Source organism: Charadrius vociferus, unplaced genomic scaffold (genome assembly GCF_000708025.1).
Source record: "Charadrius vociferus isolate BGI_N301 unplaced genomic scaffold, ASM70802v2 scaffold433, whole genome shotgun sequence".
In the NCBI taxonomy this organism is placed as follows: domain Eukaryota; kingdom Metazoa; phylum Chordata; class Aves; order Charadriiformes; family Charadriidae; genus Charadrius; species Charadrius vociferus.
Window position 1 is genome coordinate 3,147,130 of NW_009647846.1, and position 26,610 is coordinate 3,173,739.

Consider the following 26,610-nt stretch of genomic DNA (forward strand, 5'->3'; position numbering starts at 1 on the left):
CGTGATGGGAGGTTCCTGCCTGGACCTAACCCCGCGACTCACCTTCTCCAAGAGTCTGCTTCAGCAGGTCATGCTTAGCCTGGAGCTTCGTGATAAGGTTACTGCCATTCAAATACTCTTTAAATTTCTGGAATTAAAAATAAACCAAACAAGGTGGGTTAAGATTCTTGGCAAAAATAGTCCGTAAGTGATGTACGCTTTTGCCCGGGGGCTGCTGGAGGGGGACTCGGCGAGGCTGACGGCTCTGACAAACCACACGTCAGATGTGCCGCAGGGCTGAGCACAGTCTAATCACTTCTCACTGCTCCAGCCACGTCCTGATGATCTTATTAGCCCGGTCTCCTTGGTGCCGCACCTCCTGCCTGGGAATGCAGGGAGCTCCAAAGAAAAGAGTTCAAAGCAAGCTTTCTTTTTGTCAGGCTTCTGGGAATGGCCTGGAAAATCAAAGAGGCTTTTCCTCCCCCGACAGGCGCTTTGCCTTTGTGCAAACAAGTGATGCAGAGGAGAACTCCCAGTGCATGAGACCTTCCCAGGGCAGGGACCATCAGACGCTTTATGCGCTGGGCGACACTAACTGCGCAGCACAACTTCTTGTTTCATTGTGAGACTGTCTGACACCCGGCAACATTCAAGAGCAAGTCATTTTACAAATAAGAGGAGTGAAGGAGACAGAGATGGGAAATGAAAGACAGACAATGGGAGAGATCAAATTCTTGCAAAAAACATTAAAAAAACCCCAAGCACATCTCATAACGAGAACTGCAATTTCCCCCCCCGAATTGGAATAATAATACTGTTTTGAGAAAGTAGAAGCTTTTCTGTGCATATGTAATATATCACAAGATGCTATTAACTTTAGCCTACTAACCATGCTTAAATGAGGGCTACTTCTGCCGAACTGATGGCTTATTCCTTACATTTCATGTACTACAACAGAGAACCTCGGAGCTGCCTGGAAGTGAACTACGGGACCACGGCTGCGGGGAGACACAGCGCAGCTGCCTTACCCAGCACGCACACAACAGCCCGGCACTGCAACGCCAGGCTGCCGCCTCCCCCGGCACCCGGCACGACGTGCCAACGACCGTTTAGCTCAGCCATGGGCCAAGGGCAGGTCTGAGTTGTGCGGGCCAGAAAAGGCAGGCTTCGGTGATGGCTCAAAATCCTAAAGGGCTCCGGGAACAGGCACTGAATGGTGACACACTGCGAGGCTGGCCGGGGTCTGCTGCCCCACTCTGAGCTGCTCCTACCGATTTCTGCAAGGTTTTGGTCACAACTGGTTGCTCCAGTTGTTCCTTCAAAAGGAAGAACAAGGCAGACACTGGACTGTCAGTCCCTGCGCACTGCCCTGCCACTGAGAAAGGCATTCCAACCCTAAATCAGACAGAAGACAAATACTTAAAGAGACTGAATTGGTTCTTGCTCTTCACTAATGAGCACTTAAAACAGGACTCAGCCCTAGCAATTAAAGCTGTGTCCTGTATCGCATGAGATGACACTCACTGTAAAATAGAACATTTCAGTTTCCTGCTGGTTGGCTCTCCTCTTGGCGATGTTTATTTTACTCATGTAGGTCTCTGATGCAGCCGATTTGACCGACTCAGTGGAGCGACTATGCTGGAAGGCGTCTGAAACATCAAAATCTTCCACTGTCAGCATGTCCTGCAAAGTCTGCATTGTGGCATCCAGAGTTTTTCGTACCTATCAGAAATAGAAGACAGGATGGTTTTGGAGCAGGCTGGGAAATGACACATCTTGAGCCAAAACAACCGGCCGACAGGCAGCTCCAAAGGACTGGGCTTGCTCTTGTGCTACCTGCGGGCAATGGGAACTCTTAGCACTGCCGCTGGAAGGACTCCACACCTGAGCACACCAGGAACCCCCCCGTGGAATGGGCAGAAGGCTGAGCCATGCTGCCTCCGAGGCCAAACACGAGACCCGGAGTGACTTCTTACCTCTTCATTCTCTATCTTGAGGGTGGCTAGTCGCGACTGCAGCTGGTGGTACCGCATCAGCAACTCCGTCTGCACAGGCTGCTGGGCGCTGACCTGACACACCTGAGACAGGAGAGCGTTCAGTGGGTCAGCCATGGACCAGACATACTCATTTAAACACCAAAATGATTCCCTCCAGCACCCACAAGCCCCTTGCAGCCTCCAGGGAGGCTGTGTCGCCCAGTTTCTCATCAGCAGAGCCCTGGACCCGGGCCAGCACAAAGCGTTTTCTACCCAGTATTTGAAAGCTGCACTCTGAAGTCTTCCAATTACAGCAGGTAAATCAAAGCTCCACTTTACAAATCTGTTGGGCAGTTCAGCTGAGAATCAAACCACAGGCTTCCTAATTGGGAGAGATACAGAGCAAGAGGCAGACTGAAAGGAGGAGCCCTAATGAGCCAAGTGTCTCATTAAGAAAGGGAACACAAATAGCAGCGTGTGAAGACAGAATAGAGGGATAAGGAGTCAGAAATAATTTAACAGTGACGGTTAAGAAGAGGAGGAATCCAGCCCAGGCCAGGCTGGGAGGCACCTCTGCAGCCCCTCGGGCGAGTACGCTACCTCGTCCCCCATGTGAGGCTGGAACTCGAACTTCAGCGGAGGGCAGAAGACCTGGTTGCACATGTCCATGATGGTGTGCTTGTCACTCCGTGCATCCAGGTTGTCCACAGCATTCTCGATGATGTCCAGGCCCTCGTGGCGGGAGGTTTCCAGGTTGTACTCGGCAGACAGGTACGTCCTGAAGGTCCGAGCGAGGCTGGCGTGGAACCCCAGATCACAGCACTGAGAAACACCGAGGAAGGGTCTGGTCACACAAACACCCCCACCCTTGTTCTGGAGGGTCATGTGTACATTAAACACCCAAAAAAGCACTGCATGTCCCAGAGAAACACCAGCCCTGTTGTACCAGGGTATATTTAACAACACTCTGCAATACCGTATGCAAAGGCAAGAAGGAAAGGGGACTGAAGGAGAAGAGGTACCAGGGAACAAACAGCAGGACAGTACAGTGACCCTGCGCTGGACCCCCACCACCGCACCGGGGTTTAATACCCTTCATTTCCCTGGCAAGGGCATGGGATCTTCTCAGACAGGACAGATAAAAAAAAAATCACCCAAAAGCAGGGTTGTCCCTGGCTACCTGCTCAGCCCCAGGGCCAGCGTGACCACAGGGGCCCCACCGATGGCAAAACCTGCGCCCTGCAGAGGCCCCCAGGAAAGAAATGGCCTGTGCTACTGCTCGTCCCCAGTGCTTTCCTTCTCGCCTTGTGACCTGCCCTGCAAGCGCTTCCTACACAAAGAAACCATTTCCTTAAGTTATCAAATACAGAGGGACGTTCAAGTGAGGTGGCACTGCAACGCGTGCCCCGCAGTACGTGCAAACCCTTTCATCCTCGCTGGGAAGATGCCTTCCTCTCTCACGACAGAGCAGCTTCTCATGCATAACTGATCGTTCTCATGTTCACCTTGGGGAAAATGATAAAACTCGGAGCTAATTGCTGCCAAAATACTGTACATTAGACAAAAGCCTGTTTTTAAACTCTCTTCTCAATATAATTGAGTTTGGCATGTTAAGTATAGCAACAGCACAGGGATTTGCTGCTGTGAACACTTAATCACAGCTGAGCAAAAGCAACTCTTCGCAACTCTCCTCCCAGTGCCCGAGGGGAGCCCCGACGCAGCGCAAACCCCCGCAGGGCTCCGCTCCGACCTGCCGGCTCTGCTGCGAGCCAGCGGCCCCGGGAGGGGGGGCAAGGACAGGCACTGAAGAAGCACCCAAAATTTGGAGGTCAACAGATGTTGTTCTGCGAGGAGAGGCAAGAGGGAGAGGCTGCTGGAAGCAGGAGCCGTGCAAAGCATCAGCCTGAGCCACATGCGTGGGGCTGTACGGAGAGAGCAGTGAAACAGAAGGGCTGCAGTCCAAAACGGAGGCACATCTATTTCTGGGATGTAAGAGAGGGTTGGAGTTCCTGACAGAGGAGGTGAAGTTAGACAATTATGGCTTTCTCCTCTGTGAGGAGTTTCACAGTCATATGTCCCCAGTGCACTCATTCCCGTCGCCTGGCAGAGGACGGGCACGGCTGTGGGGCACGGCACGGCACGGCACAGGCAGTTAGCAGTGGGTAAACTCTGGCTGAAGCGGTTCACAAGCACTGTGACCTGCAGAGATATGCCCGGGCGCAGGAGGGCTGTGGGTCACGGGGACACCTCCGTGGGAGAAACAGAGGGACCTCGTGAGAAACACTTCCCATGGCACGTAGCACCAACCTAACCACTGCCAGCAAACTACTCTTACTACATGGAAACTACTACAGGACAACTGAAATCCCAGAAGTGAAGATGCTTTGCTGCCACACAGATTAAAGAAGGAGTAGGAAGTCCTCACTATCTGAGCTGTAACCAAACCACTCTGGCATGGCACAGGCAAGCGTGAGGTGAGCCGGCTTCAACCCCAGTGCAGCCCCACCAAAACAACTGCCAGGAGAACCAGCACGGCAAAAAAGCTACCGAAAAGAGAAGAAAGATTGCTTGTGTAATCCCAATGACCCAAAACAAGACCAGCGTTTCCGCAGCAGCAGAACTCCTTGTTGGGAGTTGGGATTTCTGAGGCACCTTCTCCAGCTGTACAGTATCACAGGCATTACTGAAACGATGCAGAAAGGCACAAAAAGTGATTCTGCATCAGAACATCAGTACTGATAAACTCAAAGTGAAATACGAAAACTCAGCTGGTGCCACAAACAGCTCCAACCACAGAAGCCATCTTGTGCTTTCTGCCGATCTGAAGAGACAACCCTCATCTCAGATCAAGTCACACACAGAGCTGTATTCGGTTTAGTCTGGGCTAAAAGCAGCAGTAAAACTGCAACGGGCTGATTCCCGCTGGCAGGGAGCGCAGCCTGCCTATCCCAATGCAGTCTTTTAAAGCAGTGAAACCACACATGCAATAATGAGGATTTTTGCAGGAACTATCAAGTGGTCATAATCCACCATTTATCCTGCTTTGATTTAGCTTCTAATCCTATTATAGTTGAAAACATGGGCAGTTAAGGACTGGTATAGCTCTGCGTTGATAAATCAGCAAGCGACACACAAAACAAGGAATTGGCATGAATTTCTGTTCACCACTTGGGGTAAAACTTTGTTATAGCGCTGTGAGTCTCTCCCACAAGGCAATTTTAGCATGAAGTCCTGTATGACCGCTCCAGGGTTGCATGCAGAAACCACTGAGTCGAGAGGACGCAGCCCCACAGCTGCCCTGCTCTTCCCAGCCGTGTCTGGGCGCACCCCGAGCACCCCGCAGCTGGGGACGGGCAGGGACGGCCGTGGGAGCAGCGGTGCACGGCATCCCCGGCAGCTGCGGGGGACGAGAGGCGAGCTCCGCGCTCGGACCATCAGTGGGAAGCTCCCCCCACACCCCGCCCTGCTTGGGCAGCCGGCAAGCCATCACCCAGGGGACTGCCACGCGGGTGGAGCGGGGCCAAGACCCCCATGGCAACGCCAGATGAGGACCTGCTCTCCCACCATGACCAGTTAACTGCAGTTCTGTGCCCTGAAAACAGGATTGTGCACACAGAATCACAGGGTGGTTTGGGTTGGGAGGGACCCTAAAGCCCATCCAGTGCCGCCCCCTGCCCTGGGCAGGGCCACCTCCCCCCAGCCCAGGTTGCTCCAAGCCCCGTCCAACCTGGCCTTGAACACCTCCAGGGATGGGGCAGCCACAGCTTCTCGGGGCAACCTGCCCCAGGGGATCACCACCCGCACAGCAAAGTTCTTCCTCAGATCTCATCTCAATCTCCCCTCTTTCAGTCTAAAACCGTCCCCCCTCATCCCATCACTCCCCTCCCAGATCAAGTCCCCCCCCAGCTCTCCTGGAGCCCCTTTAGGCACTGGAAGGGGCTCTGAGGTCTTCCTGGAGCCATCTCTTCTCCAGGCTGTGCTCGGCAATGGCTGTAGGAGAAAGCCACCCTGGCAGCGTCCATCACATCCCCTTGGCGTTACAGCACGGGTTTCCCAATGCCTGGCCTCAGACCCCAAAAACCTGATGATCCCCCGTTTAACGGGGTGTGACAGCTTACGTGTTCCGTTGTGTCAACAGGCACGGTTTTGCTGTGGGTCAGAAATAGGGTAACTCGTGGAGGGAACGCAGGGCGGTCGGGTCCTGCGCTGTCAGACGTGTGGTCGCAGCTGAGCTGCAGCCGAGCCCGCCTCGGCATGGACGGTGTCCCCAGGGGCGATGCCAGCGCTGGCACTCTGTGGGCAGAGGAGAGATGTGGCCGGGTGGTGCTGGGCTGCGGCACACCTCTGCGCGGCCAGGGGACCCGCATTCCGCTTGGCTTCAGGTTCCCTCAGCGCCCTCTTCGTCAGGCGGAGGAGTTGCTCATTAGGTTGGGGTTGGCCCCAGATTCCTAAAGCTTAAAAGATGGGGTCAGTCTGGGGGATATTGTGTTTATGTTTAAAATACAGCGCACTTTCGAGGGCTGCTCCCACTTTCCAGTGCTGACGAGCTCAGCGACCCTCGGGGCTCTAGCGCGGTGCGGTGAGTGCCTCCATCGCTGCGCCGCCTCCTCTCAGCATCCCCGAGCGCCCGCTCCCGCCCAGCACCGAACACTGGGGAGTATCGGGGAATACTCATCAAAGGCAGTCACCCCTCACCTTTATCTGCTTCTTCCCGTCTTTTCTGAGCAATTATTTGCCGCTGCTGATGGGTCTCAGCCCTTTCTGCCTGCTCCCGGTGTGGTTTAATTTCCTTTGCCGCCTGGATCCATCTTCCAGCGCGCAGAGCCTGTTTGTTGTGGTGGAGCGTTGCTTTTTTATGAGCGTTTATCGTACCTGGGCTCGAATACCTTTCACAACAGGGTTTGTTTCAACGCTGTTTTGCTCTGAGGGGACTGCAGGCTGCAAAGGTGTGAACGTTTTGCTTTCTGCATATTTAATACTTAGCAAATAAATGTTTTCCATAAAAATGAATGAGAACAGAAGCATTTTGTATTCCCTTTGAACATTCCTCCTAAGATCTGAAGATACTTTCAGGTATGAGTTCGGCTCTCACACAGCACCCAGCCTGTCACGACCCGGTAAAACCTTACTTCACGCTCTGTGACAGACACATCAAATACGTTTTAACTATTTAACCAGTGAGGAAATGAGACAGACGCGTCAGTAGTTTGATGCATCAGTACTTTGGTAAGTAGTCTTGTTCTCTCTGGAGCCCAGTACTGTTGCAGCCTCAGCTATGTAAAATCCCTCAGCGTGTCCGAGGGATTTCAGACCTTCACCGTTCCTATTAAACGCCGTCAGGTTCCCCCAGAGCCGCCTGTCGCCGTCCTCGCTGTCGGCACCTCTCTTGTGAAGACGGTGTCTAATCGTGGGGCTTGGAGCAGTTGGCCCGGTGCGTCGGGGGGAACCGCTGTCAACCCGCCGAACGCGCGAGGAGGGCAAATGGAGTAGCGGAGCTCTGCGGGGACGTCTGCCTGTCCCGTGGGGACGGGGCAGCTCTCTGCCCGCTGCTGAGCAGCAACTGAAGGTCACTGCTGCAGTGCGGAGTGGTTTGGGCTCCCGTATTTTCTACCCGCTGGATGTTGCTCAGTTCTTAAAACATGGTTTGGTGCCCCGGTTGTGGTCAGTGGCACAGCTCGCTTACTGCCCCGTCAGTTTACACCATCCCAGGCCTGATTTTCACCAGAGGTCACCCTTGGCTCGGCAGCGTGTCTGGGTCCTGGGGAAGAGCCGGCTCTCCCTTGGCTGCCTGGCTGCGGCTGCCCGAGGGAAGACGTTGAGATGCTCATGCAGGGCTGGAGACCCGCCGGCTTTCCTCCCGGCTTTGGGCAAACCTTTTCGTATCTCTCTGTTTCCACTCCTGTGTCTAAAATGGGGTTACTGGCAGTGGGGTTAGTGCCAGCGGTGGTCCTCTGCAGCCCCCGGCCCCTCCTGTGGTGCGGCTCTGCGGTGGGTGGTTGGAGACAAACACAGATTTGGCTGCTTCCTTGGCGTTTTGGCCAAAACCAGCTTGCTTTACCTCCGGGGTGTGGGTTTATTTCTCAAGTTGAACACTGTAATATTTCCACTCCTTGCAGGGGTGTTGCCAGACTTAATGAATTAATATACGAAGAGCTTTGAGCTCTCCAGATGAAAGGCACTGCAGAAGGGCTAAGGATTACTATTTGTGGTTCTAATTTATTTTCCATCAAAGGGATGAGAGGGGTGAGAAAATGCTATTTGTTCTGGAGCTGGGAGCAGGAGTTTGAAGTCTTTTTTTTCTTTCTTTTTCTTCTCCCCTCCCCTTTGTGTGTTTCTCTGAGAATTTCGTGGAAGTCCCGGCTCTGTCTCTTCCCCAGCGTGTGAAGCAGCCGGCACAGTGTAATCACCAGAGACTTCAAGGGCTGTGGCATGTTAGGAAAGTGCCTGCCCTGGTTTTCGGTAGCAACCGGTTTCTGGGCATTACAAAAAACTGCCAGCTTCAACACGAGCTCAGCATTCAAAAGGAAAGGAAGATTTCACATGGAATTTTTTCTGAAAAGCATCTGGCATTACCCTGAGCCCTGACTCCCTGGATTCTGTGGCATTCGGCGATTTTTCTCTGCAATAGTTCAGTCTTGTCACGCTTTGGGAATTCCCACCCTTGAACAGTGACTGATACTCTCCTGGTATTATCTAGCCAAGTAGCAATAATTTCCGAGGGGGTGGAAGAACGACAGCGAGGAGTTGGGAGGTGCACTGGGGAATAAAAAGGACACGGAGCTGTTGGAGCGGGGCCAGAGGAGGCCCCGGAGATGCTGGGAGGGCTGGAGCCCCTCTGCTGGGAGGACAGGCTGGGAGAGTTGGGGGGTTCAGCCTGGAGAAGAGAAGGCGAAAAAGGGGAGAGCTCAGAGCCCCTTCCAGTGCCTAAAGGGGCTCCAGGAGAGCTGGGAGGGACTCTGGGTCAGGGAGGGGAGCGATGGGACGAGGGGGAATGGTTTTAAACTGGAAGAGGGGAGATTGAGATGAGATCTGAGGAAGAAATTGTTGGCTGTGCGGAAGGTGATCCCTGGGGCAGGTTGCCCCGAGAAGCTGTGGCTGCCCCATCCCTGGAGGTGTTCAAGGCCAGGTTGGACGGGGCTTGGAGCAACCTGGGCTGGGGGAAAGTGGCTCTGCCCAGGGCAGGGGGGTGGAACGAGATGAGCTTTAGGGTCCCTTCCAACCCAAACTATTCCACGATTCTCTGTTTTAAAAGTGTTTCCTGAAGGGAGCAAAAGGTCCCCCATGCACGCCACGGCCTGGCTTGCAGTGCTCAACTGTTACCATCGATCTCTTCCAAAGGAACAGTCTTGGTCCATCAAGTTCAGTGTTTTGCCTGAGGCAGCAACCAAGACATAAAAACTCCTGAACAACTGATTATTTTTTTTTAGCCAAACAAGGAACGATGTGTGGATACAGCAGAAGGGCAGGATCCTCCCTGACCCTCACAGTAATCAACTCACGCCCTGAAGCATGAGATTTGATTATTTCTAATCAAAGGTTCCTTAACTATAACTATTACAGAGCCAAGTATTATGTAGTTCTTTTCGAATTCAGCTACAGTTAATTAACTCTATGGTCCCCGGAGTAGGTGTCTTTCTGGAGGATTTCTAACCCACATTTTACTTTGCTTCTTAGTCTCTCTATAGCAACTCCCTCCCCCATGTGTATTTTCTTAGGGCTTTTTAATGGGTTTTTTGGTTGTTTGGTGGTCAGGGGTTTTGTTTCTTTGTTGGGGGGAAGGACGATGGGGGGGGACATGGGATACAGGCAGCGGTGGTGGTATTTTGGTTTTGTTTTGTTTTTTAAGATAAATGTATTGGTAAGTTAATCTTTTAAAGGACATTAAGATCTCGAGGGTATTCTTTCAAGCTACTGGGAAAAGCAGCCCTAAGTGTCAAGAAGAAATTCTTTTCTCTAAAGGAAAATACTGTTGCTTTTTTGTACCAGGTTAACAAGGTCTATCAGACAAAGACTGATCACAGTCTTCAGGCAGTAAAATTTACAGACTGCATTACACTTATAAGCAATCAACACATGCGCTTAATTAATTTTACAAGCCAATTGCAATGTCTGTGGTATCCATGTGAGGAATAAACTGTTTACTATGTGCAAACTTTGGCAAAAAATGTAGTTTTGCCATATTAATAAAGCCAGGACTGGCAAAATTGAAGAAATGTGTATTGGCTGGACTGTTTCAGTTTAATAATAGCACTCTAAGAACAGCTTAGTTATTAGAGGATGATGATTTATGGTTCCTGCTCACAAACAGGTAGCTATTATTAATAACCAGCATACAGAAGAAGAGTAATCTAAGTTTACTAAACCAGGGTACTGGTACGTGAAAAAATTATGTCAAATTTCTGAAATGAAATCAAGCAAATGCACCTCTTTCCCCTCCTCTCTTCACCCACAGAAGCTCTGTGTTGAAAAAGATCATACAAATCTAATCCTTTTTCTTCGATTTATTCTCTTAAAATGCACAAAGCTTTTAACGGCATATGGATATTTCCGGTTTTATCACCCATTTCCACCGAGAGCCTCTGCCCTGCCCGGGCACTCCACACGCCGCGACTGCTGCCTGGCGCTCCCCGCGAGCACCCACCCTTCAAGCTCGAGGGACAGCTCTGCCGCCACGGCAGCTGAGGTTTGTGCTCTGCACCGGCGCAGGGCGCCAGGGGAACCCGGGCACCGCGCGAGCCCTGTGTGCCCAGCAGGGACAGGGCAGTGACTGTCCCACTGTCCTCCGCACTGGTGAGGCCCCACCTTGAGCGCTGTGTTCAATTTTGGGCGCTGCAGTACAAGAAGGACATTGAGGTGCTGGAGAGGGTCCAGAGAAGGGCAATGAATCCGGTGAGGGGTCTTGAGAATAAGTCTTACGAGGAGTGGCTGAGGGCCCTGGGGGTGTTCAGCCTGGAGAAGAGGAGGCTGAGGGGAGACCTTCTCGCTCTCTACAGCTCCCTGAAAGGAGGGGGTAGCGAGGTGGAGGTTGGTCTCTTCTCACAAGTTACAACCAACAGGACAAGAGGGAACGGCCTCAAGTTGCACCAGGGGAGGTTTAGGTTAGACATCAGGAAAAACTTCTACACTGAAAGTGTTATCAAAGACTGGCACAGGCTGCCCAGGGAAGTGGTGGAATCGCCATCCTTGGGTGCGTTTAAAAACCATCTAGATCTGGTGCTCAGGGACACGGCTTAGAAGTGGGCCTGGTAGAGTTAGATAACAGTCGGACTTGATGATCTTAAAGGTCTTTTCCAGCCACAACGATGCTATGATTCGATGATCCCCTGTGCGTGTATGGGGGTGCCAATGGACATCACGGATGCCGCCGGCATCCCCTGCAGCCTCCCACCACAAAGGACGTGCACGCAGGTGCCTGTGCGGTACCCCAAGTTCCTCAGGTCACAGCTCTCAGTAAAGTCAGTGACAGCACCTCCTAAAAACACATATTTTGTATTTCCCAGAGCCCCCTGCCCAGCGGCAGGGAGAGATGACAGGCTCGGGTGCTGCAGGCTGCCGGTGGCATTCCCAAACTGCCGCCTCTGCGGGAAACCAGGTAACAGGGACAGAGCAGCCGTGCAGCAAAGAGCACTGAGCCTCTTGAGACACCTTAATTCCTCCTGATGGAAACTGTTTATTCTTTTTATTGCTGCATTGTTGACTTTATTTGAAATACCCTGAAGCCAGATGTCCTAGCTGCAGACACATGGCACGATAAACTGCGGTACAGGCACTGCTCCCTGGGAGAGCACGAGTTTTGAGTTACAGACGCCGCTCCGCATGACGGTGCGGTGACAGTGATGCTTTGCATGGAGTTTCCATGAAAAAACATACCTGGTTCTGGCAGGACCCTGGTATCCAGCAGAAAGCCCACTCAAAGGATAGAGTGGGAGAAAACTCTGTGCCTTTGTAGAACTAAAAGGCTCTTTATGCTTGAAAAATTGCTTCAAACAACAGAGCAAACCCCCAGAAGAGCCCCTCTGCTTGTATAAATCAGTGTTCCTTCATTAAAGCCAGTGGCATCACGCAGAGCTACCCAGGCTGGGGAACGTCGCCATGCAATCACACGCGGAAAGCGCCGCACAAAGAGAAGCCGCTGCCGGCGCTGGCTCTGCCGGCACAGACGTGCCCAGGAATTAGCCACTGATGGAAACGACGACGACATGAGCTGCAGGAGACACCTAAAAGTTGATCCTGATAAAGTGGTCTGTGGCTTCAGCCCCTCCGGGTCTCCCTCTTATTCGGGAGGCTGAACCCCGCACATGAGGCTGTCGGGACCGCCTCTCTCAGCGCGGCAAGAGGCAAATCCCGCAGTAAAACCCGAGCGTCCCCGCGAGTCTGCCATCCACTGCTTCCCTCGCCAGGTACAGCAGCCGGGCTCCGCAGTACCCAGTGCGAGCTGGAAACAAACAGTTCCCTTACTTGATCTGCTCTCTTCCCTTTTTCCTCATTTGTTCTTTACTCTTTCTTTAAAGATATATTATGCATGTATACATATATTTTCTGGCCTCTACTCTATTGACATCGCCACAAAAGCTAGAGCTTTACTGTGAGGTAAGTAAAGCGAACCTAAGATTTCTGGCACAACAATTTTGACTGCTGTTTCTGTTTCCTAACTGGACTAAGCATCACTTGACCATGCGTAAAATGACAACGCCATCAGCTAAGTTTTCCAGGGACTGAGCAATTCAGCAGTAACGTGTAATATTAAATCCTCAGAACTCTCCTCCTTTACTTGTTTGTTTGTCTCAGATATGGCGAACACACTAATCCATAGAGGAGCAAGCTGCTGTTTCAAAGGGATTTACAGGAGGCTGAACAAGTTTCGGTGGATCAGTACGTATAGACACCGACTGTTACATTTCACTCTGCTAAATCTAGGGATATCTTTCATGTGACCACTTCAAAATATTTTGCAGCCATTTCACACAGAACTCCAGAGGGATGGATAAGCAGCTTTATCTCCACTTCACATATGTGGCCAAAGAGATTAACTTGGCCACATAGTTAATGACAGGAACGAGAGAAAACCCAGGCGTTTTAATATAAACACATGCTTCTTTTGAGGGAAGAGGCACAATGGTGTACTTTAAGTCCAAGTCCAATTTGATCTGTCTCTATATTCTTCTCTTCCTTGCTAAAGGACAAAACAAAAGGCCACTGGAGACAGAGGGAGGGACAGACACGCTCTGTGCCACTTCACGGCTCCTCTGATCGAGTTTTACATTTCTCATTAAAACCGCAGCGCTGGGAGAGCCCTCCGCCCTCTCCCAGAGCAGCTGGGACCTTCCTTCTCGCCGGAGCGGGAGATTAGCAGAACGGCTTTGTTATAAAAGTCACTACTCTGCGGTGACGCCGAGGGCACAAGAAATGTCAAGGCTGTGCCTGAGAGATGACACTGAGCCATCTGGGATTTGGGGGAAATGCTGCTGAATTAGCTGCTTCAGTGTCCTGACGGTTCAGATTTGCGTACAAATCAAAAAACTGCACATGGCAATTTGTGCTTGATAGGAAGGGCGCGCGAGACTCCCCATCACCCCTCCGATGTCCCACAAAGACAGGCGGGTACAGCGCTAATCATCCCCCTCGGTGACGCAGGGTGGAGGAGCTGGGAGAATTCGCGTAAGTGCAATACGGACACTGCCAGGACCCTACTAAAGGGTGGCCAGCCAGGTTTTGAGCTAATCCAGAACTCTGTTCTGACCATGAAGCCCCTCGGTGCTCATCTCTGCCTGCAGACCCGCTCCTCCCGTCGGGCAGGCGCCGGCGCCCTGCGGCGCCCCGTGCCGCTCACGCTGCTGCAGCCGAGGGCTCTGCCAGCTCTCGCGCACGGGCAGCACGCACCTTCCCCGCTCCGAGCCGCGCTGCTGCGCCCGTGCAAGCGCAGAGCTGCCCCACGGGGCGCAGGACCCCCCTCCTCCGTACTGCCACGGGATGGACCCGCTGTTCGCCACAGCACTGCCGTTCCCGAGAGTGAGAGGCACCGTCTTCTAATCTTTGTTAAATGTACCGAGATTAAAACACTAACTTAATAACTACATCTAAAAATGTCTGTTTTCTTCATTTTCCTTTACGTGGATTACACGCCGCCAGAAAGCGCAACGCTGTTGGACCCGACGGCTGTCTTCTCTTTCAATCACTTCCAGTACAAGTGGGACACAGTGAATGGGACCCCCGTCTCCGGGAGCGTGCTGAAACCCTTCTTGCCATGCTCTTGCAAAATATATTGAATTTGTTAAAAGTCTGTTCAAATAAACTGCTCTTCCTTTGGGGATTTAAAATTAGGACACCCGTGTGCAGCTCACACATCCTATATTTTGTTTTCTTTGGTGAAAAGAATATACAATTAGGGCAATTTAGCTGCACAGAGTTGCAGACGTTTTAGTTAAAGTCCCCTGAAGAGATTCCTGGAGTGCGGAAGAAAAGCCATCTGCTGACTCCAGTGGAAGCATCAGCAAGGAACTAAAGTTGGGAGGAATAATATAAACAGCCAGAACTAAAATGGAACTTGGCAACCCTCCAGAAAATCAAAGTCCCCAAAACTCCATGAAAATAAGTCACTCTTCCTTAAAAAATGAATGTGGGAGAGAAAATATACACAACAAAAAGAAGAAACCCCACAGATCAATCAAGGTGCTATCCTACCTTGCTGTTCAAATGTCTCCATGATCAAGTTATTAGTTTGTATTTTTAATATGGCTAAATACATCTTAAATAATAAAGAGAACAAAAAGGGCATACTGAGAATATTTTATTGTATCTCAAAATCTTGAAATCATCAGGGGGTTTGCATCAGGTTTACTTTAATTACTGCTTAGAAGAATAAATATACGTTAGTGGGTTAGTGAAGGAGATAAACACTCCAGCACGTTTTTAGATTACACATTTAGGTAATGACGAAGCCAGAAGACTAACCCGGTACTTATAGATCGGTTATTTATGTGCTCATTGAAGGAACGCCAGCAGGAAGAAACTGCATAGCACAATGTGTACCACTGTGAAGACACCTATTAAAGGCAGAAATGGAAATCCCTTCTCTTGAATCATTTAAAAGCAGTTTGCAGGAGTCCCCGATACACACACGAGTCCCAATTCCTACCATCGCTAGGAAAACTGCTTCCAGCAGTTCCTGCCCTGAGGCCACTTTATGCCATGAGCACTTCCATACAACTCTGCAAGCGCCCGCCCTGGCAGGAAAGCGCTGCCCCGTGTGCCTAACTGCCACCAGAGCCGAGGAGCGCCGGTGCCTGCTCATACCGACAGAAACTGCAGGTGGGCGGATTAGAAAGGAAAATCTTCTGTTTCAACAACAAACCCAAGGATGTATCTGATCTTCATAAGAGTTTATCTGTTTCAAATGCAGACTAATCGATGGGCCAGGAGGAGACCTCAGGCTCACCTGGCTTGCCCCAAGGCAAACTCTCCCCCAAAGGCTCAGGACTCTGAGAAGCTCCAGCTGGAGGACATCCTGCCCTGTGGGAGCCCCAGCAGATGAAGCCATTGCTCTAATGCGAAGGAAAGCACCGTGCGTGTGGTCCTGAGGGCAGAGCCAACATACACCAGGGACAACCAGACCTCAGCACGCTCAGGACACAGTGTGAAAGGTGCAGAAAGCATTCAAGTGATTTCTGGTTTGTAACTGTGTATTAGATGTGCCTCAACCACACAGTTCAACCCGCACTCCCCTGCTTATGAGCTCAGGAAAGTGTTTGGTTCAGGCTGGTTCATACCCTGCAGTTATAATGAAAAACTCCATATTTTTTTCCAAACACCGATGAAAGAACTTTATATGTGGCATAAACTTGAATCCATTACTTTGTTGTGTGATCACGTGGCCACCATAAAGTTCAGAGGAGTCTGACCCTGACTGTTGCCCTGAGCTGTGGCTGCCCCATCCCTGGAGGTGTCCAAGGCCAGGTTGGACGGGGCTTGGAGCAACCTGGGCTGGGGGGAGGTGGCCCTGCCCAAGGCTGGGGGGGGACTCGATGGCCTTTGAAGGTCCCTTCCAACCTAAACTATCCCATGATTCTATGACTCCCATACAATGGCAGCACTAGCTCTGCTCATATATGCCTACATCAACTGGGAGGAAAGTCAAATGTCTGTGCGTAGCTGGGAGGAAAAACACCACTACAGGGAAAGAAAAAAAATACCCAAATTTACAGCACATTTTCAGGCCCCCATTAAGCATATTTTAAAGCCCCACCAAATACCCCTTCATTACCACCACATAAGAGTGCATTTAAGGACCAAACCATGCTTGAGACTTAGCTGTGCGCTTATCCGTAGACGGGCAGGATGCACTTACATCAATGAGGTCAGAGACGTCGTGGATGTAGTATTTACTGACAGCTGCGTTGGTGGCTGCCAGGGTCAGCAGGTAGTCATTCCTGGCTTTAGTACACTTCAGCTTGTTTTCAGAATATTTGGCTTGTCTCTGAAAAAGCAAAAGGGAGTGTCAGAGCACAAACAGGATCCTACTTTCACAGCTTCTCTTGCTGCAGGGCCCCACAGCACCCTGCAGCCTGGGTGTGACGTGTTAATTAATAAATTTGGTATGGGCTATGAAAACAGGCACCCTTGCCAGGATGGAGGAGATCACAGCTGAACACCCCTGGTACCGTCAGCCAAGGCACAACGAGCGCGTTCTGCTCAGATGTACCCAGCGCATCCCGAGCACAGCTGCTCTTCCTTTATCTGTGCGTTCGCGGAGGTTTTGGCATCAATCAAAATTAGAGGGCCAAATTTTTCCTCCCAGATATGCTGACATACGTTTGGACTCACTCCAGACTTATGCAGCTGTATCAAAGTGGAATCTGGCCCAGAGGCCCACGCTACAAAATTCAGAACAGGACCCAGAATTCAAGACTCTGTAGGAAAGCAGATGTGCTCAGATCTGGGGCATTTGCTCAGGCAGATCACTAGTCTAAAGGTTTAGCGCAAAGGATTAACCCTTCAAAGAAGCATGCTGCTAGACAACGACCCAGTCCTGGATCAACATGCGAGCAAACGTGTCCCCGCTGGGGAAGCTATTGCTTTTTCTCCGGACTTAACAGAAAAATTACAGTTTTGGAGAGCCTGAGATCTGGGGGGATTTGCTGAAGCCAGAATGGAGTTAAGTGTTTTGACTAGCAAAGCCAACTAAACGCTGCACTTAACTCCCAGACAGTCTGCAGAGGAAGAAACACTGTTATTTTATATATCTGACCCTTTTTTTTGCCTGCCACGTGTCTCTGACTGAAGGAACGCTGCGACAGCTATTGTTCATTGTTAAGAGCGCTTTTTCTAAAAAATAAGTCCTGAACAAACCACAGCCCCCGGCAGCAGGGTCCCGTGTCCGGGTCAGAAGGCATCGCTGCGCCAAGCCGGCCACACCAGTGCGTTGCCCTCCCCAGTGCCAGCGCAGCCCCTCGGTCCCCGCCGAGCCCCGGGGCCCGGCGCGAGCAGTCGGTGAACGGGCACTGCACCGCCGGTCTCTGCCGTGTGTCCTCGGAGCCGTGAGCCTCGGCGGCCCCTCCAGCCGCCCTTCTCAGCCCTCCCTCCAGAGAGCCAGCCTGGAAGGTGTCACGGGTGGCCACGTGGCTCCCATGGGGGTCCAACACCCCCTCCAGAGCTGCACTGCCCGATATCCCCCATCCTCATTTCTTGCTGAGCAATGCCAGCCCGACTTTGGGTCAAATCCTCGCTAGCAGGTGGTTTTGGCACTTCTCCGCAGCCAGGACGCAGTGAGGAGACCCATCATGGCCCCCTTGGACTTCCCTTCAGCAAAACTCAGAGAGGAGCCGACATCCCCCCTGACCCGCCCCAGGGACGCGGCCCCACCCCAGCCCACCTCCCCCGTCCTTCCCTCCCACCCACCTTCTCCTTCATCTTCTCAATCTTCTTGACGGAGCTCCGCCGCTGAGGCCTGTCCTCGTGCCGCAGCAGGTTCACGCTGATGTCCCCTGACTTGTTGAACTGCTTTTCCTCCTGCTTCTCCGCCTCCTTCAGCTTGCTCTCAGCACTGATGCTTTCGGCATGATACATGTGGTAGGTCTTCATCACCTGAGGAAACGGAAGCGTTGTGAGTCGCCTGCCCCACGGCCACACAAAGCATCAGTGCACAAGGAGATGACAGCCGTGGGCAGTGGGGAACAGCCTCAGCTGTGCCAGGGCTGTTTGAGGCCACTGAGGCATTAAGGAGCAACAAGGTGGGAAGGAAAAGCCCGTAAAACGAAACCCAGCACTAGCCCTGTTTGGAAATGGCACAGAGCTGGTGGAAGAACCGTCGTCCCCACTGCAGGGACAGGCTGAGATGTGCCTCCAGCACACACCTGCGTTCAGAGAGCACTGTGTATCTTCCTGCAGGGAAATGAGAAATAACTTATCCCAGTCCTTTGCAGCTGGGATAAGGGTCTCCATGGTAAGAGACTGCGAGGAGGCCAAAGTCAACCTGAAGTCACTTTTGACCCAACCCCTCTGTTCCTACGCTTGAACTTGCTAAGCCAACCCACCACCATAACCCCATCTCTACCATCCTGACAGCAGATCCCACCTTGAAGGTGGAGGAGCTGCAATTTCCAAGCAGAAATGGAGTTTGTCTCCTACCACCACTTAATTCTCCTCTTGCTGCTGCTGGGCACGGTCAGTGCCAGGGCGGACTGCAGCAACACCTAGTCCTTTAAATTCAAGATCGCCATCAGTGATTCTGGATAGACGATGCTGATCTACTGCCAGGAAAACTCCTGCAGGCAAAACTTCTACCACAGCCTTCTCTTTCAGATACAAAAGCCCAAAGGGCACATTGTGAGCATTTTAATGGAGCTGGCAAGAGGAACACATCTACTCTTCTCTCTTTATGCCTTTAGTCACGTTGTCCCCTTTTATCATCTCCCTTCAGGATTTGGATGTTTTGTTTCACATTGCCCTGACACGGCTGGAGACGACTGACTTCTCGCTGCAGATCAGTCTCCGCGCAGTGCCGGGCCACCACCAGCAGCGGCACCGGGACGGGGTCGCCTCCAGGCCCACGAGCTGAAAAGGAGCAGGAACCCACAAAAGCAGAGTAACTTTGCACAAGCCTTAATGAAGAAAATACAGAGTTTTCCAGAGCTGCTGTTGTCAGCCAGGACCCAGGAGTGTTTAACTTGGATGAGGTTAGGCTGAAACATATGATCTCTCCTCTTGCCAAGCACAAACGTCAGCAGCAAACAAGCTCCAAATGCTGCACCAAAGTCTGCACAAATGTGCCATCGCGGGCAGTTACAATTTTAGGGGACTGCAAGGAATAGTAAGTAAAGGCTTCTGCCTTGTTTCTGAGCTGCTTTATTTCAAAATCCTGCAAATTCTAACACAGATTTGAGCCACACATTTCAAACTGCAGTTTCTGCAGTGAACATCACAGGACACACACAAACCAGACAATTTCTGCATTTTTCCTAAGGAGAAAGACCAGAGGGCTTCGCTGAGCCCTCATCTTCACTGTCTCCATCATTTTGTGAAAAACTCAGAGGAACGTGAAAAAGACAAGTCCTGCACATCAGCGCCGTCGGGCAGTAGTGGGAGAGGTCTCACCAGCCCCCAGAGGGGCCCTAACGCCCCGCAACAGAAAAGCCCAACAATTAAACACTGGTCCCACTTGCTCGATTTTTGTGAAACCTAAAGGTTATGAGAAGGTTACCCAACCAGAAAAACATCAGCACGATTCTTCGGCGGTCTCCATTCGCCCAAGGTGTCGCCGCTCTGCCGCAGGCCTGGGGACGCGCTGCCGTGGGGCAGGACCCACCGCGCAGAGCACCGCCACGGGGGTCCCAGCCCCACCGCCGCCCGGTACCTTTGCACAGGCTCCGACTGACTTATTTGCTAATCACCAGGGCCCTTTTTCCTCCTCAATAATTTATCCCTGCTTGAACTTGAAAGGGCGACATGGGAACCGGCTTTAAAACTCCTCTGAAAGTCTCTCTAATAAAGTGCAAAGGACCCAACGTGATCATGTTAAAATACTCTCCCCAGACTTCTGCATCCATGCTGCTGAAACGGCTCACTGTGCCGACCGGGTTCCTCACCAGCTGTCATGCACTTGGAAGTTCAGGGATATTTCTGTTTGGTTTAATATCTGCCTTCATTTTGAATGGGGACTACCTGCACTGCAGCTCTCAGCCCTTTGATCCGCAATTCCCTCGTGCCTTCTCGGCACTTGCAATCGAGTCACGCTGTCCCTGCCTTACGCTATTGTGTCATGAAGAAAAACTGCCACAGCTGCGTCCCCGGGATCTCTTCTGCAAATAAGTTAATTAGCTGCAGTGGAGGGAGAAAAATATGTTCCAATGTTCATTAGTTATTTAACAACATAAGTTGTGTTTTCCAATATTAATAACACGTTCTGGATAAAGGCCATTGCCAAAATACCAGCCATAAACGGCACTGTTTGCCGTCCTCAGCTAGAAGCGCTTTATATTCCTGAACAGCTCATCATTGAGGTTCTGACCCAGCAGAGAAGCCAGATCAGAAACCGGGTGACCCGTGTTAAGCGCAGGCTCAGGCCCTCCCGAAGTCGAGGAGACCAAAACATAAGCGCAGCGCGGAGGGCGGAGCAGAGACGAGCGTGGCCATAGGCAAAAGCCTGCCAAAGTCACCAGCCCCCTCCTCTTCGGACGGAGCCTCTTGCACAACCTCAGGGACAGCCACAGCGTAGGGTCTGAGAAAGGGACAAATCCATCAGACCGATGGATGCTGACCTCCATCTCCCTGGTCTTTAAGACACATGAAAGCAAACGTGTCCTTTTCAGAGGATTTCTACAGTGTGATACAGAGCACCGTATCAGTGCGTTTCTACCGTGCGATACAGTCAACGCTTTCTACAGCGTGACACTCGGAGAAAACACCCGCGAACGCGGAGGTACGGCCTCCCCCATCGCACGCTCCCCATGGAAAGGGAGAACTTCCTCCAGCCACTTTGTGTCCTGCCACACAGGGAATGACGACTATTAGTGTTATTTTTAACCTGGGTGATGTATCTGTAGATATTATGCTAATTAATACTACTTGTTTCACAGTTATTAATCCTCATCCGTGCCACCTCGTGACAAAGACTCGCACTGGTTCACATCACACTACTTTTATGGACCTGAAGGTGCTGCCTTCAGCTGAGGCCATGTCCCTGCGTTACGGCAAACGAAGCCATACCTCAGAGAGCCCGTCGTTAGCGCCGTGCACCTAACGGCACACCATTGCCAGAGCTTACAGAAAACACTCCTAGAACCATGCTCTGGGGTTACTGTTTTTCATACCCCAATTTTGGTCTGACTTCTTCAGACAGGAACGCATACAATAGAGAAAGGGACCTGTCAGCGGAAGAGCAGAGCACCTCCAGCCTCTACAGACTCCAACTTGCTATCTGTCTGCTGGAGCAGCCTCCAGCCAGGAATCAATAGAATGAAGCCGGCTTTAATTCACTGCTAAGTTATTTCTGTGCAAAACTGTTCGCAAGCAACTCTTACTTCAGAACGAAAGTCATCTCCTTCCTTTTTAATTAAAATCAGCGTGGTTTTGGGGTTTAGTTCTTTGCACAGAGTCCACAGGGCGACTTGCTTGCATCAGAACAGCAGCAAGGCTGAATTAAAACCAATTTAATTATTTCGGCTTCAGTTTGAGACAGTGAATGCCTGAGAAGCCCGTAAAAAATTAGATAGTTTCCACATATTGCACAGAATTCCCCTTTGAAAGCCTTAAAAAGCAGGCTGGGCAGGGCACAGATGTACTACGGATGAAGGCTTGGCCATAGGCAAGATAAACGACTTCCTTGCATTGACAGCAGACAAACAACATTTTACAAGCAGCAGCTTGGTGTCCCTTGAGCCGGGGGTCCTTATTCTGTGTGAGATTCTGTCAGCAGCCACGGTTACTGGATGTGCTGCTTTGGGTTCCCAACACGCTGCAATGAACACGCCAACTCCAGGTCAGTCCTGAAGGTGTCCCAGAACACCTCCCGCACGCTGGATGTGCCTGCAAGCCACGTAGGCAACCCAGCCTGTTCCACCTGATGCCTCAAGGACAGAAAATTACCAACTGGAGGGGAGCTGGTTTGCACTGACCAGATTGAAGATGATCTGGTTCTCCTGACAGGACCTGCTTTTCCTTCACGTTTCATCATTGTTTTTGAAATAAGCATCTCCCCCTGCTCGTTCCCAGCTGCATGACACAATCGGTTCGTTATCTTAGCAGCAAGGTCAGTTCTCAGGAAACACAAAGCTCTTCCAGCTGTTCCAGTCTGTTCCACCATTCAAACACATTCCGCTCGGCGTGTGGGAGCGAAGCAGTGAGTGGGGGGAAATCTCAGCTCCAGTGAAGATGAGTTTTGCTCAGCAGGAGCAAAATTACTCTCCATGCTCTCCCCTGGCCAACTGCACACACTTGGGATCTCAGCCTGCTTCTGATCCTCCAGCTGACCGGACCGCGTCCCTCAGGTGATGCTCCTGTCCCACGTCCAGGTTCCAAGTACACTGGTCCACGGGTATTAAGGTCAGCCCAGCCCTCGCTAGTCTCTCCTCGTTTTGCATCTGTCATGCTGCTGTTGTAATTACTCCTAATTAGTCACCACCACTAACACAGCTTGTGACATTCAACCATCAACACCACACTCCCAAATCTCACGCAGGCATTTTCATCCAACCTGGCTATCCACCCACACTGCAGGTCTCACAAGAACTGAATCCTTCAACAACTAATGCAGAAACAAACCTGTTAAGAGAAGATTTATGGGAGAAATTTCAAATAATATCATTTGTGCTCTATTGTTTAGGCCTATTTTTCAAAACGATGGAATTAAAATGATTGTTTAGGAATAAACCTACTGCAGTGTTTTTAATGTAGCAGTAACAGATACAACCAAAGAAAGCAAATATATCGCCTCAATTTTCCAACACAAGACAGACTTTATATTGCTTTGTTGATCCTAAACCACAAATAAAATTAAAAAAAATAACAATTGCTACAGGGCAAGAGACAGAAGCAAAGCAAAGCAAAAAACCACAAAGACTTTCACTGCCTTACTATGAAAACCTGCTTGAAGCGCGATGTCCTGAATTACAGCGTACGATGTCACCTGGAGGCACAGAGACAGCTCCGCAACCAAAGTGCTCCGTGGAGTGGGGAGATGAAGCTGAGCACACAGGAGCTAAAAGTTTTATGTACTCCTCGGCAGAAGGTTGTCTTCAGCCATCATCCAGAGGCCACCAGACTCACAGGAGCAGGTCAGCTTTCGGCCACAGATCGGCACGGCCAACTCAGAGCACAACTCCTGAGCCATGAACGCTCAGCACAAATCACCAACGCAGCGAAAACTGAAAGGGCCTAAAGGCAACAGAGTGTAGAAGGCCCAGCAGGTGAGAGCATTACAGACACCAGGGATCGCACTGGATCATGCCCAAAACATCTCCATTTATGCTTAAGTGAAACCGTTAAACGGCATGATCCGCTGCCTGACGTGGCCGCAGAAGCCCTCCACAGGAGGGCCGCTGGGAAATCCTCCTCTGCTGCTGTCAAAACCAGTGAAGAGTGAAATGTCCTTAACAAATGCAAGAGGAACGAACGGGTTGCACCGCGGGATGGCAGGAGGGAGAGAGAGCGTCCTCAAGTCACCAAAACGTTGAACAGACATTTTGTTCTTACAAATGACATTGCCGACGCTCCCCTCGCTGCACGGGCTAGACACGGGTAGGATCAGCTCATTACTCACCGTGTAAAGCTCGTTGGTGACTTTCAGGAGTTCTTCATGCATCTGTAAGCCAATCTCCTTGCTCTGGAAGACAAAAAGAAGAAGAGTTGAGACTCTGTTATGCTCACAACATGCATTTCTGAAAGAAAATTACGTTTTGGAAGGAAGAATAAAACTGCATGACTTCCAAGTACTCCACACATATGCATCTTAATCCTTTCTCCCAGGAAAGGAAGCAGTGAGTTATTCTTCTCCTCTCTTCCTAAACCAAGTGACCAACCCGATCCCGACGGGTATCCAGAAGTACCTGTCCCCAAACCTTCCACCCCTGCGCCCAAGCGGATCCTGATGATCCCCCGCAAAGGCTTTCACATCCGTCCCACAGAGAACAAAGCCACAGCAACCTATTGATGCTGCTGCTATCTAACTGCATTTTTCACATCGCTCTCATGCCTGTAGGGTTTTTCGTTCCTCCTCTCAGCTGACAATGGCGTGAGTGGACCTTGGCAGCACAACGGGCTCCTGGTCATGCCCGTCTTAAACACCATTTGCCCCCTTGGAGATCTGCCCTCTCCTGGCTGCCCTGCCAAACACCAGACTTGCCGTTCTTTGCTCTGCAGTGGAGTTAACAAAACCCTGTGCATTTTAATTCTACATATTATTTTTAAAATGAAACAGCCCTGCAGCACAAGAAATGCCCCAGGGCCCCTATTTACCCCACTTCAGAAATCCTGTCTCACATCCTTCCTGCTCCAGGACCTGAAGAGACACCATCAACCATGCTGCCAATCCACATTTGGGCTCCGTTTTTTGCATTTCTAAACATTAAACCCAAAATACAGATGGCCTCCTCTTCCAATCTGCCTGTGACAGTGAAGTTTAAAAGTAAACTAGCATTTTGATTTCCTTTAATTTTCTACAAATCCTTAACAAAATCAAATGCGTGATTATAAACATGAACACATACAGTACAGAAACCCTCATCCTGTTTCAGAATTGCTGCTTTTTCCTTTGAGGTCAATGTTTGTCCATGGATCACCCAACCTGGGTTTCAGAGACCACAATGAGGAACATTACACAATTTAACTTATTTATCCTGCAAACGCACAGGGATGAATCTAGAATTACAGTCAATATCGCTTTGCCCTTCCACTGGCGGTATTCATCTCCAGCCCACAGTCAACTCGCTGTGTGGATCCAACACGTAACGCCCTCCGCCGTTTTGGGCACTTGTTTCCCACGGAGCCTGGCTGAGCGCACAGAAGCCGGGCTGCTCCACAGCCAGACGGGTGTCACAGCTTGACTTTGCCTATTTTCCAACAAGACCTGCATTACTGGGTGCGGGAAGTGGCTGATGCATTCTCTGCACTGAGCCGGCTGCGTGTTGGTGCCAAACTAACTCCCCTGTAAAATTATACAATAAACATTTGTGGGTACATGAATTGCTTAGATTTGCATGCTCCAGTCACGGGCAGTATCACCTGTCAGTATGTCTGGATTTGATAGATCTATTAAAGACGCCTGCCGCAATTTCCAATCAGCTTTGGTACTTCAGAACGCAGATCGTCAGCCCGCGTATTTCAGGTTTTAGGTTCACCTTGACCATGACCCGCCCTCCCCATTTTGCCTTCAGTAGCTCATTTTCACTATTTTGACCTGAGTGAACCTGAGTCTCTCTCAAAAGGGACATTTTATTACGAAATAGCTACACCACACTTATATAATAAAGTTTCCAATTTCACAACAGAAACAGCCAAAGTTAAAAAAACAGAAGAAAGCTCACTGCAAGTGTAAAAACTCGTGGCATCTTCCTGCCTCCTCCCCCTGTCTGCTGAAATCCTATTATTAGTTTGTATTTTCCCTTCTCTTGCCAAGCAGGATGAAGCAGACCCACTCGCCTACCTCCTACAGCACGAACACGGCATTTCACGGGAGAGGCCACAACTCGGGGAGCCGCTGAACGTTCAGCTTGGCTGTAGATCAAGTCAGCTCCGACGCAGAAATCCAGCGGTTGGACGCTCCCGCAGATATGCATGCACTGCTTTCCTCCCTGCCCTGTAATCACACCCCACATCCCTCTGTAGAATCTTCTTGGCTAGGAAACATTCATTATAGCTTGAAGACGTGTTTAAACCAAGTATAGACACCCCTCTCTCCTTCCAAAAAAAACCACCCCAAACCAAGAAACAAGCAGTTTCTTTCCGATTCCCTCAAATAACTCCATGCATTTTGTGCACACAGTCTCGGAAAACAACGTCCCATCAGCTTCTTGGCTGGGTGGCTAAAGAAGCCCACGACACAGAGGGGTCTTCTAATTAAAGCAAACTGGACAACCTACATATTGGAAAGTTTAACCTTAGACTAATAAAAGTTAGAATTGAATGCGGAGAGTGAAGCAAGGAACCTAACGAGTAAAAAAGCACTCAGCATGCAGTGAATATCTAGTAATTAGTGTATCTGTGAATTAGCGTTAGGGTATTTGGAAGAATCCCATCTTCAGAAGCAGGACTGATGCACACTGCTCCCATTCTTACGTGCGCGAGGTGCCAAGAAGATGCCCATTACCAGAAGGCGCTAAGTACCCCCAGCCATCTGGAAGCCTCGCCTGCTGGAAATCCCCGTCCCTCTGCCCTCCCCGCCGACACCGGCAGTCCCTGGCTGCTCTCAGAAACCTCACCATGGCTTGCTAATCATCAGCAGCGCTATTAAACGCATGCTTCCCTCCCAGATGCATCCAGAACAGGAGTTATTTAAGTCAGGGTTGGCAAACGGGGGTCTCGAGCCTGCAGGAGCCCGCAGGAGCTCAGAGCCGCGCGCTCCCCTCCAGCTGACCGCCCTGCTGTCCCGAGTCACAGCGCGGCCCCGACCCGCGCCTCTGCCCAGGCAAAGGGAGGAGGACGGGCTGGCGGTAGGAGCAACGGCCCG

At 50.9% G+C, this 26,610-nt stretch overlaps 1 protein-coding gene across 1 annotated transcript in view; it reads right to left on the minus strand.

Moving 5' to 3' along the window:
- The window catches only part of SRGAP3 (SLIT-ROBO Rho GTPase activating protein 3), a 61,169-nt gene that overhangs the window by 20,428 nt on the left and 14,131 nt on the right, over nt 1-26,610 (minus strand). Inside the window, exons 3-9 of the mRNA XM_009882864.1 lie at nt 23,707-23,769; nt 17,850-18,035; nt 16,300-16,428; nt 2,556-2,777; nt 1,956-2,057; nt 1,504-1,701; nt 43-127 (exon numbers count right to left, since the gene is read on the minus strand). Coding sequence (XP_009881166.1) covers nt 43-127; nt 1,504-1,701; nt 1,956-2,057; nt 2,556-2,777; nt 16,300-16,428; nt 17,850-18,035; nt 23,707-23,769 — 985 coding nt within the window. The remainder of the gene's footprint in view (nt 1-42; nt 128-1,503; nt 1,702-1,955; nt 2,058-2,555; nt 2,778-16,299; nt 16,429-17,849; nt 18,036-23,706; nt 23,770-26,610) is intronic.